At 43.7% G+C, this 16,424-nt stretch overlaps 1 protein-coding gene across 1 annotated transcript in view; it reads left to right on the top strand.

Moving 5' to 3' along the window:
• Window positions 1–16,217, top strand: part of LOC106569863 (cytosolic non-specific dipeptidase) — a 31,612-nt gene extending 15,395 nt beyond the window's left edge. The window contains exons 6-11 of the mRNA XM_014141540.3: window positions 3,384–3,468; window positions 3,787–3,947; window positions 4,261–4,425; window positions 12,858–12,999; window positions 13,109–13,256; window positions 15,326–16,217. Coding sequence (XP_013997015.1) covers window positions 3,384–3,468; window positions 3,787–3,947; window positions 4,261–4,425; window positions 12,858–12,999; window positions 13,109–13,256; window positions 15,326–15,392 — 768 coding nt within the window. The 3' untranslated portion in view covers window positions 15,393–16,217. The remainder of the gene's footprint in view (window positions 1–3,383; window positions 3,469–3,786; window positions 3,948–4,260; window positions 4,426–12,857; window positions 13,000–13,108; window positions 13,257–15,325) is intronic.
• The last annotated feature ends 207 nt before the right edge of the window (window positions 16,218–16,424 follow it).

Here is a 16,424-nt window from a genome sequence, read left to right as displayed (position 1 = left end):
AGCATATAATGTCACAAAAACCCAGAAGACAGCTAAATGCAGCACTAACCTTTGATGATCTTCATCAGATGACAACCCTAGGACATTATGTTGTACAATACATGCATGTTTTGTTCAATCAAGTTCATATTTATATCAAAAACCAGCTTTTTACATTAGCATGTGACGTTCAGAACTAGCAAACTTCTGGCGAATTCACTAACAATTTACTAAATTACTCACGATAAACGTTCACAAAAAGCATAACAATTATTTTAAGAATTATAGATACAGAACTCCTCTATGCACTCGATATGTCCGATTTTAAAATAGCTTTTTGGTGAAAGCACATTTTGCAATATTCTAAGTACATAGCCCAGCCATCACGGGCTAGCTATTTAGACACCCGGCAAGTTTAGCACTCACCAATATCAGATTTACTATTACAAAAGTTTGATTACCTTTTGTTGTCTTCGTCAGAATGCACTCCCAGGACTGCTACTTCAATAACAAATGTTGGTTTGGTCCAAAATAATCCATCGTTATATCCGAATAGCGGCGTTTTGTTCGTGCGTTCCAGAAACTATCCAAAATGGTAAATCAGGGTCGTGCGCATGGCGCAATTCGTGACAAAAAAAATCTAAATATTCCATTGCCGTACTTCGAAGCATGTCAACCGCTGTTTAAAATCCATTTTTATGCAATTTTTCTCGTAAAAAAGCGATAATATTCCGACCGGGAATGTCCATTTAGCTAAACAGAGGAAAGTAAACAAAGCTTTCGGTCGACGCGGGCACGAGCCTGAGTCTCACAGTACTGTAACCAGCCACTACCCAAACGCGCTACTTTGTTTCAACCAGAGCCTGCAAAGCCACGATTCAGCATTTTGCCGCCTTCTGAGAGCCTATGGCAGCCGTAGGAAGTGTCACGGGACAGCTAAGATCCTCACTCTTCAATAAACAGAGACAAGAAGAATGACACCTTGTCAGACAGGCCACTTCCTGCATGAAATCTTCTCAGGTTTTTGCGTGCCATATGAGTTCTGTTATACTCACAGACACCATTCAAACAGTTTTAGAAACTTTAGGGTATTTTCTATCCAAAGCCAATAATTATATGCATATTCTAGTTACTGGGCAGGAGTAGTAACCAGATTAAATCGGGTACGTTTTTTATCCAGCCGTGTCAATACTGCCCCCTAGCCCTAACAGGTTAAGTGTTCCCTTTATTTTTTTGAGCAGTGTATATGAGATGAGTAATGCAAGATATGTAAACATTATTAAAGTGACTAGTGTTCAATTTATTAAAGTGGCCAGTGATTTCAGGTCTATGCATGTAGGCAGCAGCTTCTAATGTGCTAGTAATGGCTATTTAGCAATCTGATGACCTTGAGATAGAAGCTGTTTTTCAGTCTCTCGGTCCCAGCTTTAATGCACCTGTACTGACCTTGCCTTCTGGATTATAGTGGGGTGAACAGGCAGTGGCTCGGGTGGTTGTTGTCCTTGATGATCTTTTTGGCCTTCCTGTGACATCGGGTGCTGTAGGTGTCCTGGAGGGCAGGTAGTTTGCCCCCGGTGATGCGTTGGGTAGACTGCACCACCCTCTGGAGAGTCCTGTGATTGTGGGTGGTGCAGTTGCTTTACCAGGCAGCGATACAGCCCGACAGGATGCTCTCAATTATGCATCTGCAAAAGTGTGTGAGGGTTTTAAGTGCCAAGCCAAATTTATTCAGCCTCCTGAGGTTGAAGAGGCGCTGTTGTGCCTTTTTCACCACACTGTCTGTGTGGGTGGACCATTTCAGTTTGTCAGTGATGTGTACGCCGAGGAACTTGAAGCTTTCCACCTTCTCCACGGCGGTCTCGTTGATGTGGATAGGGGCGTGCTCCCTCTGCTGTTTCCTGAAGACCACGATCATCTCCTTTGTTTTGTTGACGTTGAGTGAGAGGTTATTTTCCTGGTACCACACTCCCCGAGCCCTCACCTCCTCCCTGTAGGCTGTCTCGTTATTGTTGGTAATCAAGCCTACTACTGTTGTGTCATCTGCAAACTTGATGATTGAGTTGGAGGCGTGCTTGGCCACGCAGTCATGGGTGAACAGGGAGTACAGGAGGGGGCTGAGCACGCACCCTTGTGGGGCCCCAGTGTGGAGGAGGTGTTTTCTACCTTCACCACCTGGGGGCGGCCCGTCAGGGAGTCCAGGACCCATTTGCACAGGGCGAGGTTCAGACCAAGGTCCTCGAGCTTAATGATGAGCTTGGAGGGTACTATGGTGTTGAATGCTGAGCTATATTCAATGAACAGCATTCTTACATAGGTATTCCTGTTGTCCAGATGGGATAATGGCATTGTGCATTGTGATGGCGATTACATCATCTGTGGATCTATTGGGGCGGTAAGCAAGTTGAAGTGGGTCTAGGGTGACATGATCCTTTGACTAGTTTCTCAAAGCACTTCATGATGACAGAAGTGAGTGCTACAGGGCGATAGTCATAGTTCAGTTACCTTTGCTTTCTTGGGTACAGAAACAATGATGGCCATCTTGAAGCATGTGGGGACAGCAGATTGTGATAGGGAGAGATTGAATATGTCCGTAAACACTCCAGCCAGCTGGCCTGCGCATGCTCTGAGGACGCAGCTAGGGATGCCGTCTGGGCCAGCAGCCTTGCAAGGGTTAACACGCTTAAATGTCTTACTCACGTCGGCCATGGAGAAGGAGAGCCCACAGTCCTTGGTAGCGGGCTGCGTCGGTGGCACTGTGTTATCCTCAAAGCGGGCGAAGAAGGAATTTAGCTTGTCCGGAAGCAAGATGTTGGTGTTCGCGACATGTCTTGTTTTCCCTTTGTTGTCCGTGATTGTCTGTAGACCCTGCCACATATGTCTCATGTCTGAGCCGTTGAATTACGACTCAACTTTGTCTCTATACTGATGTTTTGCCTGTTTGATTGCCTTGTGGAGGGAATAACTACACTGTGTGTATTCTGCCATATTCCCAGTCACCTTGCCATGGTTAAATGCAGTGGTTCGCTCTTTAAGTTTTGCGGGAATGCTGCCATCTATCCACAGTTACTGGTTAGGGTAGGTTTTAATAGTCACAGTGGGTACAACATAATTTCCTGATAAACACAGTCACCGTAGCAACTCACTCACCGTATCAGTATATTCGTCAATATTATTCTCGGAAGCTACCCAGAACATATCCTAGTCCGTGTGATCAAAACAAGCATGGATTCCGATTTTTGTCAGACCAGCGTTGAATAGTCCTTAGCATGGGTACTTCCTGTTTGAGTTTCTGCCTATCGGAAGGGAGGAGCAAAATGTAGTCGTGGTCAGATTTGCCGACATGAGGGCGGGGGAGGGCCTAGTCCTGCTTTAAATGTAAAAATGAAATAACCTTGTTTTGTCAGATGGAGTGCTGTGACAAGGACCTCCATTCTGGGGTGTTTGGAGGCTCGGTCCATGAAGCCATGACCGACCTCATTGCACTGTTGGGTGAGTTGAATCGGGTGTGCTGGAATAGAATTATCATAGAGATATGTAGGTATGAAATGATTTGATAGGTATAACAATAGGTTTGTAGCCCTCTGATAGAATCAAATAAAATGCTTGAATGAAGTCTACAAAGTGCCTAGGAGGTTCTATAGGGACTGTGGGTTGTAGGACTGGGGTTTGTTTCCGGACAGGGTACAAGATATCGCTGCGGGGTTCATAATGCACCGAACAAAAGAAAACGGACTGAAATTGGGTGGGATTAGTTTTCTTTTCTCGCTGCAAAATGAAATCAGAACACTGTGGTGTGTCCTCCTTCAGGCTCCCTAGTGGACAAGAAGGGGAAGATCCTGGTCCCGGGGATGTACGAGGAAGTGGCCAATATCACTGATGAGGAGAAGAAACTGTACGAGAAGATCGACTTTGACATGGTGGAGTACGCCAAGGACATCGGAGCTGGGAAGCTCCTACACGACACCAAGGTATGGAGAGCATGTCCCTGTTCGAATACTTCAGAAATGAAACATTCCTCTTTATTTTCTACCTCCCTTGAATCAATCACTGATCTTAATTGGTTGGTTTGGGGAAAGTAATAGGGTGCTAACCATGCTCTCACTTATCCAATGTGCTTACATATGCATTTCTGAAGAACTCAAACAGGGCCAATGTCTGAAATGACAAATAACTAGATTTAAAAGCAATGCTGGTTGATTCTTAGTCATTTGTAAGTGATTCATTCCCAACATTATCTGGTTCATAATGTCCTTTGCCCTTTCCTCTGACCCTCGTCTGCAGGAGGCTATCCTGATGCACCGCTGGAGGTACCCCTCCCTCTCTCTGCATGGCATTGAGGGGGCCTTCTCTGGCGTGGGTGCCAAGACCGTCATTCCCCGCAAGGTCATCGGCAAGTTCTCCATTCGCCTTGTCCCTGACATGGATCCCAAAGTGGTGGAGAAACAGGTAGAAACCTCCATAGAGTTGAGTTCTACCTAAATTCTAGATCAGGTTTTTAGATGCTTTACTCGTCTTTTAAGTGCAGATCTAGGATCAGTTCCCACCGTCGCTGGACCAGACAGGACTGGCAAAAAATGCTCTTCACTGACGAGTCGCAGTTTTGTCTCACCAGGGGTGATGGTCGGATTTGCGTTTATCGTCGAAGGAATGAGCGTTACACCGAGGCCTGTACTCTGGAGCGGGATCGATTTGGAGGTGGAGGGTCCGTCATGGTCTGGGACGGTGTGTCACAGCATCATCGGACTGAGCTTGTTGTCATTGCAGGCAATCTCAATGCTGTGCGTTACAGGGAAGACATCTTCCTCCCTCATGTGGTACCCTTCCTGCAGGCTCATCCTGGCATGACAAGGCCACCAGCCATACTGCTCGTTCTGTGTGTGATTTCCTGCAAGACAGGAATGTCAGTGTTCTGCCGTGGCCAGTGAAGAGCCCGGATCTCAATCCCATTGAGCACGTCTGGTACCTATTGGATTGGAGGGTGAGGGCTAGGGAAATTCCCCCCCAGATATGTCCAGGAACTTGAAGGTGCCTTGGTGGAAGAGTGGGGTAACATCTCACAGCAAGAACTGGCAAATCTGGTGCAGTCAATGACGAGGAGATGCACTGCAGTACTTAATGCAGCTGGTGGCCACACCAGATACTGACTGTTACTTTTGATTTTGACCCCCCCTTTTTTTTCAGGGGCACATTATTCCATTTCTGTTAGTCACGTGTCTGTGGAACTTCTTCAGTTTATGTCTCAGTTGTTGAATCTTATGTTTATACAAATATTTACAGATATTAAGTTTGCTGAAAATAAAAGCAGTTGACAGTACGAGGACGTTTCTTTTTTTGCTGAGTTTAGTTTCCAACAGGCCAATATTCTACATAATTTGCACAGAAAACCTGGTAAATAACTACAATGGTCATAATCGTTCCGGAACTCCAATTTGAGCAGCAGTAGCTGAAAAATGAGCTCCTACAAATATTGAAATTTACATGGTTTTTAGAGTGAAGTACATCGAAAAAAAGCAAAAGAAAACTGCAAGACTGAATAGGAGAAAAAACAAGCAACAAACAAAGAAGATAGGCTTTTGAAAATAACTATTTTTCATAAAATTGTAGTTATCTTAGCAAGCTGAATTGTTTACCAGTTGCTAAGCAGTTGCTAGGGACTCTTTTGGAAGAAGCTAGCTAGCTAACGAAGAACAACAAAGAATATCTAGTTAACAGAAGAAAAGAAAGAGAAAATCAGGACAGAAGAAAAAGGATATCAAAGTGAAACAGTTCTCTAAAGACACAGGAGACAATAATACAAGAAACAACACTTCTGTAGCTTGTCAACTATGTGTCTGTCTATCCCTGTTCTCTCCTCTCTGCACAGGCCATACAAACGCTTCACACCGCGTGGCCGTTGCCACTCTAACCTGGTGGTCCCAGCGCGCACGACCCACGTGGAGTTCCAGGTCTCCGGCAGCCTCTGGAACTGCCGGTCTGCAGCCAACAAGGCTGAGTTCATCTCAGCCTATGCTACCCTCCAGTCCCTAGACTTCCTGGCGCTGACGGAAACATGGATTACCACAGATAACACTGCTACTCCTACTGCTCTCTCTTCGTCTGCCCACGTGTTCTCGCATACCCCTAGAGCATCGAGCCAGCGGGGTGGTGGCACTGGAATCCTCATCTCTCCCAAGTGGACATTCTCGCTTTCTCCCCTGACCCATCTGTCTATCTCCTCATTTGAATTCCATGCTGTCACAGTTACCAGCCCTTTCAAGCTTAACATCCTTATCATTTATCGCCCTCCAGGTTCCCTTGGAGAGTTCATCAATGAGCTTGACGCCTTGATAAGTTCCTTTCCTGAGGATGGCTCACCTCTCACAGTTCTGGGTGACTTTAACCTCCCCACGTCTACCTTTGACTCATTCCTCTCTGCCTCCTTCTTTCCACTCCTCTCCTCTTTTGACCTCACCCTCTCACCTTCCCCCCCTACTCACAAGGCAGGCAATACGCTTGACCTCATCTTTACTAGATGCTGTTCTTCCACTAATCTCATTGCAACTCCCCTCCAAATCTCCGACCACTACCTTGTATCCTTTTCCCTCTTGCTCTCATCCAACACTTCTCACTCTGCCCCTACTCGGATGGTATTGCGCCGTCCCAACCTTCGCTCTCTCTCTCCCGCTACTCTCTCCTCTTCCATCCTATCATCTCTTCCCTCTGCTCAAACCTTCTCCAACCTATCTCCTGATTCTGCCTCCTCAACCCTCCTCTCCTCCCTTTCTGCATCCTTTGATTTTCTCTGTCCCCTATCCTCCAGGCCGGCTCGGTCCTCCCCTCCTGCTCCGTGGCTCGACGACTCACTACGAGCTCACAGAACAAGGCTCCGGGCAGCCGAGCGGAAATGGAGGAAAACTCGCCTCCCTGCGGACCTGGCATCCTTTCACTCACTCCTCTCTACATTCTCCTCTTCTGTCTCTGCTGCTAAAGCCACTTTCTACCACTCTAAATTCCAAGCATCTGCCTCTAACCCTAGGAAGCTCTTTGCTACCTTCTCCTCCCTCCTGAATCCTCCTCCCCCCACCCCCCCCCCCCTCCTCCCTCTCTGCGGATGACTTCGTCAACCATTTTGAAAAGAAGGTTGACGATATCCGATCCTCGTTTGCTAAGTCAAACGACACCGCTGGTCCTGCTCACACTGCCCTACCCTGTGCTTTGACCTCTTTCTCCCCTCTCTCTCCAGATGAAATCTCGCGTCTTGTGACGGCCGGCCGCCGAACAACCTGCCCACTTGACCCTATCCCCTCCTCTCTTCTCCAGACCATTTCCGGAGACCTTCTCCCCTTCCTCACCTCACTCATCAACTCATCCTTGACCGCTGGCTACGTCCCTTCCGTCTTCAAGAGAGCGAGAGTTGCACCCCTTCTGAAAAAACCTACACTCGATCCCTCCGATGTCAACAACTACAGACCAGTATCCCTTCTTTCTTTTCTCTCCAAAACTCTTGAACGTGCCGTCCTTGGCCAGCTCTCCTGCTATCTCTCTCAGAATGACCTTCTTGATCCTAATCAGTCAGGTTTCAAGACTGGGCATTCAACTGAGACTGCTCTTCTCTGTGTCACGGAGGCTCTCCGCACTGCTAAAGCTAACTCTCTCTCCTCTGCTCTCATCCTTCTAGACCTATCTGCTGCCTTTGATACTGTGAACCATCAGATCCTCCTCTCCACCCTCTCCGAGTTGGGCATCTCCGGCGCGGCCCACGCTTGGATTGCATCCTACCTGACAGGTCGCTCCTACCAGGTGGCGTGGCGAGAATCGGTCTCCGCACCATGCGCTCTCACCACTGGTGTCCCCCAGGGCTCTGTTCTAGATCCTCTCCTATTCTCGCTATACACCAAGTCACTTGGCTCTGTCATATCCTCACATGGTCTCTCCTATCATTGCTATGCAGACGACACACAATTAATCTTCTCCTTTCCCCCTTCTGATAACCAGGCGGCGAATCGCATCTCTGCATGTCTGTCAGACATATCAGTGTGGATGACGGATCACCAGCTCAAGCTGAACCTCGGCAAGACGGAGCTGCTCTTCCTCCCGGGGAAGGACTGCCCCTTCCATGATCTCGCCATCACGGTTGACAACTCCCTTGTGTCCTCCTCCCAGAGTGCTAAGAACCTTGGCGTGATCCTGGACAACACCCTGTCGTTCTCCACTAACATCAAGGCGGTGACCCGATCCTGTAGGTTCATGCTCTACAACATTCGCAGAGTACGACCCTGCCTCACACAGGAAGCGGCGCAGGTCCTAATCCAGGCACTTGTCATCTCCCGTCTGGATTACTGCAACTCGCTGTTGGCTGGGCTCCCTGCCTGTGCCATTAAACCCCTACAACTCATCCAGAACGCCGCAGCCCGTCTGGTGTTCAACCTTCCCAAGTTCTCTCACGAAACCCCGCTCCTCCGCTCTCTCCACTGGCTTCCAGTTGAAGCTCGCATCCGCTACAAGACCATGGTGATTGCCTACGGAGCTGTGAATGGAACGGCACCTCCATACCTTCAGGCTCTGATCAGGCCCTACACCCAAACAAGGGCACTGCGTTCATCCACCACTGGCCTGCTGGCCCCCCTACCTCTGAGGAAGCACAGTTCCCGCTCAGCCCAGTCAAAACTGTTCGCTGCTCTGGCACCCCAATGGTGGAACAAGCTCCCTCACGACGCCAGGACAGCGGAGTCAATCACCACCTTCCGGAGACACCTGAAACCCCACCTCTTTAAGGAATACCTAGGATAGGATAAAGTAATCCTTCTACCCCCCCCCCCCCCCCCCCCTTAAAAGATTTAGATGCACTATTGTAAAGTGGTTGTTCCACTGGATATCATAAGGTGAATGCACCATTTTGTAAGTCGCTCTGGATAAGAGCGTCTGCTAAATGACTTAAATGTAAATGTAAATGTAATAATCCATTGTGCTCTTACTTGTCTGGTCTGTGTTTGTTTTATGCCTGGTACATAAGAGACAGAAGAATGTGCGATCGAGAGGAATAGAGCAGTTGCTTCACAAGGCATCTGTACCTGAAAATACATTATCTAAGTGATTGATAGTTGGTATTCAGCAGTCCTAAAAGTATTCCTTATTTTTTTGGAACTACTAAAATAGTTATTTTGTCAGACAGCATTGGCAGCAGCTCTATCGAGATGATTACTTGGAATGAGTCATCAAATAAAATAAATGTAGTTTACGCAATCACTGAAATATATATTTACTTCAACTGTATATGTTGTGAATGTATTGTAATGTTTTTTAAAAAAATGTATAACTGCTGTAATTTTGCTGGACCCTAGGAAGAGTAGCAGCAGCTAATGGGGATCCATAATAAATACAAATAATGATTTTTATTTGTGATTATTTTTTGTATTGTATTTATTATGGATTCCCATTAGCTGCTGCTACTCTTCCTAGGGTCTAGCAAAAATACTGCAGTAATACATTTTTTAAAAACATTACAATACATTCACAACAGATTTCACAACATATACAGTTGTAGTCGTTAAATGTATACGTTTAAACTCCGTTTTTCACAGTTCCTGACATTTAGTCAGAGTAAAAATTCCCTGTCTTAGGTCAGTTAGGATCATCACTTTTTATTTTAAGAATATGAAATGTCAGAATAATAGTAGAGAGAATGACTTATTTCAGCTTTTATTTCTTTCATCACATTCCCAGTTGGTCAGAAGTTTACATACACTCAATTAATATTTGGTAGCATTGCCTTTAAATTGTTTAACTTGAGTCAAATGTTTCAGGTAGCTTTCCACAAGCTTCCCACGATAAGTTTGGGTAATTTTGGCCCATTCCTCCTGACAGAGCTGGTGTAACTGAGTCAGGTTTGAAAGTCTCCTTGCTCGCACACGCTTTTTCAGTTCTGCCCACACATTTTCTATAGGTTTGAGGTCAGGGATTTGTGATGGCCACTCCAATACCTTGACTTTGTCCTTTTTTCCCTCATGATGCCATCTTATTTGTGAAGTGCACCAGTCCCTCCTGCAGCAAAGCACCCCCACAACATGATGCTGACACCCCTGGTCTTCACGATTGGGATGGTGTTTTTCAGCTTGCAAGCTTCCCTCTTTTTCCTCCAAACATAACGATGGTCATTATGGCCAAACAGTTCTATTTTTGTTTCATCAGACCAGAGGACATTTCTCCAAAAGATACCATCTTTGTCCCCATGTGCAAATGCAAACCGTAGTCTGGCTTTTTAATGGCGGTTTTGGAGCAGTGGCTTCTTCCTTGCGAGTGGCCTTTCAGCTTATGTCGAAATAGGACTCGTTTTACTGTGGATATAGATACTTTTGTACCTATTTCCTCCAGCATCTTCACAAGGTCCTTTGCTGCTGTTCTGGGATTGATTTGCACTTTTCTCACCAAAGTACGTTCATCTCTAGAAGACAGAACGCGCCTCATACCTGATCGGTATGACGGCTGCATGGTCCCATGGTGTTTATACTTGCGTACTATTGTTTGTACAGCTGAATGTGGTACCTTCAGGCGTTTGGAAATTTCTCCCAAGGATGAACCAGACTTGTGGAGGTCTACAATTTTTTTTCTGAGGTCTTGGCTGATTTCTTTTGATTTTCCCATGATGTCAAGCAAAGAGGCACTGAGTTTGACTCAAATGATGTCAATTAGCCTATCAGAAGCTTCTAAAGCCATGATATAATTTTCTGGAATTTTCCAAGCTGTTTAAAGGCACAGTCAACTTAGTGTATGTAAACTTCTGACCTACTGGAATTGTGATACAGTGAATTATAAGTGAAATAATCTGTCTGTAAACAATTGTTGGAGAAATTACTTGTGTCATGCACAAAGTAGATATCCTAACCGACTTGCCAAAACTGTAGTTTGTTAACAAGAAATATGTGGAGTGGTTGAAAAACGAGTTTTAATGACTCCAACCTAAGTGTATGTAAACTTCCGACTTCAACTGTAAGTATTTGGCTTAACCTCGTGGTGCACTCCATCAACAGCAGGTGCATTTCAAGAGCGGCAAATTTGAATCCAAATAAATGTCAAAATTCAAATTTTTCAAACATACAACTATTTTACACCCTTTGAAAGATAAACATCTCCTTAATCTAACCACGTTTTACGATTTCAAAAAGGTTTTACGGCGAAAGCATAAATTTAGAGTATGTTAGGACCCTACATTTACAAGAGTTGTGTGTAATGTTTTGTCAATTCAAAGACAGGGTCACCAAAACCATAAAACCAGCTAAAATGATGCACTAACCTTTTACAATCTCCATCAGATGACACTCCTAGGACATTATGTTAGACAATGCATGCATTTTTAGTTCTATCAAGTTCATATTTATATCCAAAAACAGCGTTTTACTATGGCATTGATGTTGAGGAAATCGTTTCCCTCCAATAACCGGCAGTCAAGTCAGCAACACAAATTAAATAATTAAAATGAGAAAACATTGGTAAAATATTATATTGTCATTTAAAGAATTATAGATTTACATCTCTTGAACGCAATCAACTTGCCAGATTTAAAAATAACCTTACTGGGAAATCACACTTTGCAATAATCTGAGCACTGCGCCCAGAAAAATACGGGTTGCGATACAGACAAGCCGTCATGTTGGGGAGATCTCAAATCGAAAATACTATGTAAATAATCCATTACCTTTGATTCTCTTCATCAGATGTCACTTCCAGGTATCACAGGTCCATAACGAATGTAGTTTTGTTCAAAAAAGCTCATCATTTATGTCCAAAAATCTCAGTCTTGTTAGCACATGATCTAAGCCCGCCGGACTTCACTTCATGAACGAGGGGAAAAAATATATTTCCGTTCGTTCAAACATGTCAAACGTTGTATAGCATAAATCATTAGGGCCTTTTTTAACCAGAACATGAATAATATTCAAGGTGGACGAATGCATTCTCTTTTATAACGTATTGGAACGAGGGTACCCAACATGAACTCGCGCGCCAGGTGTCTAATGGGCCATCATCGTTCCATGGCTCTTGTTCGGTCAGATCTCCCTCCAGAAGACTCAAAACACTTTGTAAAGGCTGGTGACATCTAGTGGAAACAATAGGAAGTGCCAAAATATTCCTCAGCCCCTGTGTTTTTCAATGGCAAAGGTTTAAAGGTAATACAACACATCAGGTATCCACTTCCTGTCAGAAAATGTCTCAGGGTTTTGCCTGCCAAATGAGTTCTGTTATACTCACAGACACCATTCAAACAGTTTTAGAAACTTTAGAGTGTTTTCTATCCATATATAATAAGTATATGCATATTCTAGTTACTGGGTAGGATTAGTAACCAGATTAAATCGGGTACATTTTTTTTATCCAGCCGTGCAAATACTGCCCCCCTAGCCCTAACAGGTTTTAAGGCAGTAATGGGCATTCACTACCATCATGGGCCAATTAAAAAAAAATTATGTATTCTGTGTTAAAGCATTCAACCCACAGTAATCTTTAAAAACATTGTAGCATTTAAAAAAAATTATCGAACCATCCTCAAAGCACTGATCGCTCAGCACATGTGCCATACACAGAAATTCCATTCCGGTTTATTTTTAATTTAGTCTTTATTTAGCTAGGCAAGTCAGTTAAGAACAAATTCTTATTTACTATGACAGCCTAGGAACAGTGCCTTGTTCAGGGGCAGAAAAATGTTTTTTTGCCTTGTCAGCTCGGGGATTCGATCCAGCAACCTTTCGGTTACTGTCCCAACACTCTAACCACTAGGCTACCTGCCACCCCCATCTGATTGTGTATTTTCTTTTCATTACTGTTTATACAATATTTTATCTCAATGAGACTTTAATATGAAGGTCAAAACATATTTAAAATATATATAATCCTCTCCCATCAAGGTTACTTGCCACCTGGAGAAGAAGTTTGCTGAACTAGAGAGTCCCAACAAGCTCAAGGTGTACACGGGCCATGGGGCCAAAGCCTGGGTGTCCGACTTCAACCATCCCCATTACATGGCTGGTAGAAAGGCCATGAAGACCGGTGTGTGGACACACAGGCAAACCCTCTCTCTCACACACACACTGGTCTTACTTAAATATTTATAATAACATGTTGAGCAATAATGTCGGTCTCTCCCTCTTTTCCACAGTGTTCGGTGTGGAGCCTGACCTGACGCGGGAAGGCTGCAGCATCCCGGTCACCCTGACCTTCCAGGAAGCCATCGGCCGCAATGTCATGCTGCTGCCCATGGGCTCGTCTGACGACGGAGCACACTCACAGAACGAGAAATTCAACAGGTTGGCTGCCACAATTGTCTTTTTATCTATACTATGTCTGGAATGTTTACCATGGGACAGCGCGCAAGATTTGACTCACATCCTCCACACGCTGAGGTCCTGGATTTGACTCTGAGCCATAACTAACACTTAACTCAGTTAAATCAGGTGTGTCACTGCTGGGCTGCAACGCCAACTTGCTCACCTGGTTATTCCCCTAGGAACTGTATTTAAGAACACTGCTCTATTGAGAACAAACTTCTATAAACCGCAGCAACGTATCAGAACTATAAGCAGCAGGTAGCCTAGAGGTTAGAGCATTGAGCCAGTAACTGAAAGGTCGATAGTTCAAATCCCAGAGCCAACAAGGTAAAACATCTGCCGACCTGCCCTTGAGCAAGGCGCTTAACCCAAATTGCTCCTGGCCGTGACCCTACTCTCTGAGGGTGTCTCAGGGGAGTTGGGATATGCAAAAAACATATTTCCCATTAAAATACACACTTGTACATGTGTGAAATATAAGAACCCACCTAAATATTATTGTTATTAATTGTATTTCCACGTAATCTACAGTGTTTTCCACTACCGTCAGCTATTCAGACGATTAACAGACTCATTTTCAGCCAGGTACCTTTTCCACTTAAATTAACTAGGCTACTTTTTAATTCGCTAATCAAAAAAGTCTGCAAAGCCTTCTCCCTCTACAACTGCAAAAATCACTGAAGCTGGAGACTCATATCTCCCTCACTAGCTTTAAGCACCAGCTGTCAGAGCAGCTCACAGATCACTGCACCTGTACATAGCCCACCTGTAAATAGCCCATCCAACTACCTCATCCCCATACTGTATTTATTTATTTATCTTGCTCCTTTGCACCCCAGTATCTCTACTTGCACATTCATCTTCTGCACATCACTCGCTCCAGTGTTTAATTGGTATGTTGTAATTACTTCGCCACCATGGCCTATTTATTGCCTTACCTCCCTTATCTTACCTCATTTGCACACACTGTATATAGATTTTTTCTACTGTATTATTGACTGTATGTTTGTTTTTTCCATGTGGTGTGTTGTATGTGTCAAACTGCTTTGCTTTATCTTGGCCAGGTCACAGTTGTAAATGAGAACTTGTTCTCAACTTGCCTACCTGGTTAAATAAAGGTGAAATAAAAAAAATAAAAAAATAAAGATATGCATCTTCTTGTGATCTATTGATAGGACCGGTGCTTTTCAGTCAAAGTGAACGATGACAGGGTAACACTGCTGGTTTGAGTCTGCTGTTTTAAAAAAAAATATATAATTCACCTTTATTTAATCAGGTAGGCTAGTTGAGAACAGTTCTCATTTACAACTGCAACCAGCATTAATGCTGGCCTGGGGCCAGTCAAAAATATGTCCGGCCAGTGAATCTCATCAGTAACTTTTCAGCGCATTTTTTGCATTCCAGTTCAACATTTACCTGCTCTGTCGCAGTCTACCATTAGAAGACTACATGAGTAAATGTCATGCTATTTGTATTTGAGCAATATGATAGGCAGATCAGTCAAGCACCACAATGCTGCCGCAAGTCACAACTTCTGGAGTAGTACACGTGTTGATGCATTCCATAGCATACACAAGCTGTCCAGAGCAAAAAGAAGGGTCTATCAATATTCTCACTGAACCTATTTATTTCAAGGAAAGTGATTTACAAAAGTAAACCTTCAATAGTGGACATACTAGCAATATGCTGGCCACTATTGATAGTCTACAAAAAAGAAACCTACCATTCCTCTTAGCAAGCCTATTGTAGCCATTTCGATGTTTCGTTTGGAACGTTTGTCTTAAAGGGGCAGTGTCCTTTTTTCAAATCTTATCAATGACATACTTTAGAAACAAAAATGAATGCAATTAATACAATGCAATTCTAAAGAATAGATTAATGACTTCCATTGCTAAATTATATTACACAGCTTTTTAATACATTCTCAATTTGGCTGGCTACTCCATGTGCTTGTGGAAAACACTGGATCTATGGAATGTCTTGTTTAATTCAGTGATGTACACATCTATGTAAATGTATATGAATATATGTCTATGGTTTACTTTCAGGACAAACTACATCCAGGGCATCAAGATGCTCGGCGCATACTTCCACGAGGTCTCCCAGTTGGAGTAAATGAACTATCCAGACCTGAGTGAGATGTGTCGTTCCACCTCCAGAACTGTGGACCCAACTGTTTACTTTTCTATCCGATGCAAGTTTCATAATGTTTTCCATGTACTGCTGCTGCTGTACAGCAAAATGGAGCTTTGAAGATCTTCCTTAGTAATTGGTAATTTCATCTTCCATCAAGAAGATAAGTAGAGGAAAATAATATAAAAGTATTGATTATTGTACTGTAGAAGCGCCATCGTATAGCGTCATCTACTGAATCGGAGTGTTATAGACGAGATCTAAACCAAACTCGAAGGAAGCGTGAACAGTATACCCATTACACTTCCATGTTGTGGTGTATTTATGAAAGTGCTAACAGACAACAGTACACGTACAGTATACACACTCGTTTCCTCCATTTGGGGGACTTGGAGATGATTTTATACCTACTTATCTTATATCTTAAGATGTTAGCTTGTTTGGGAAACCTCCAACTGTAATGGAAAAAAGCACACCATCTTCAACTCCTATTTTATTCCTGTTTAAATATTATGGGTAATCATTTATGAAGCAGAACACTGCAGTATGTCTGAAAACATGAGTAGAACAGAGAAATACACACACAGGACATAGCCATAGACATCCGCAGATATTGGAGGCATATGGAAGTATTTGAAGTGATGAAAATAACTCAATACTTTTGCATTACGTTGAATATTCCAGTATACAAAATCGTTTCTTGATTTATCCATTCAAGGTTCTCTTAACTGGAGCTTGAATTGACTTGTGTATGCATCTATTTTCTCCCTTGTCACAAGCCAATATATTCAATAAATCATAACATCAGTCTGTCTTTTATCATGCTTTCAATATCTTGAATTCCCAAGTCATGCCATCATGCCAAAGAAAACACAATCAATACATTTCAAATGTGATTTCGCCTGTACATTTGTAAAACCGTAGAAAATAATGTGACGATGACCCTTCCCACTGGGCATACTGGTTGAATCGACGTTGTTTTTTGAGTGCGAACCCATTACACTATTTTTGTTT

This window comes from Salmo salar, chromosome 14 (assembly GCF_965601325.2).
Source record: "Salmo salar chromosome 14, fSalSal1, whole genome shotgun sequence".
Lineage (NCBI taxonomy): Eukaryota > Metazoa > Chordata > Actinopteri > Salmoniformes > Salmonidae > Salmo > Salmo salar.
This window is presented reverse-complemented; position numbering and strand designations above follow the sequence as displayed.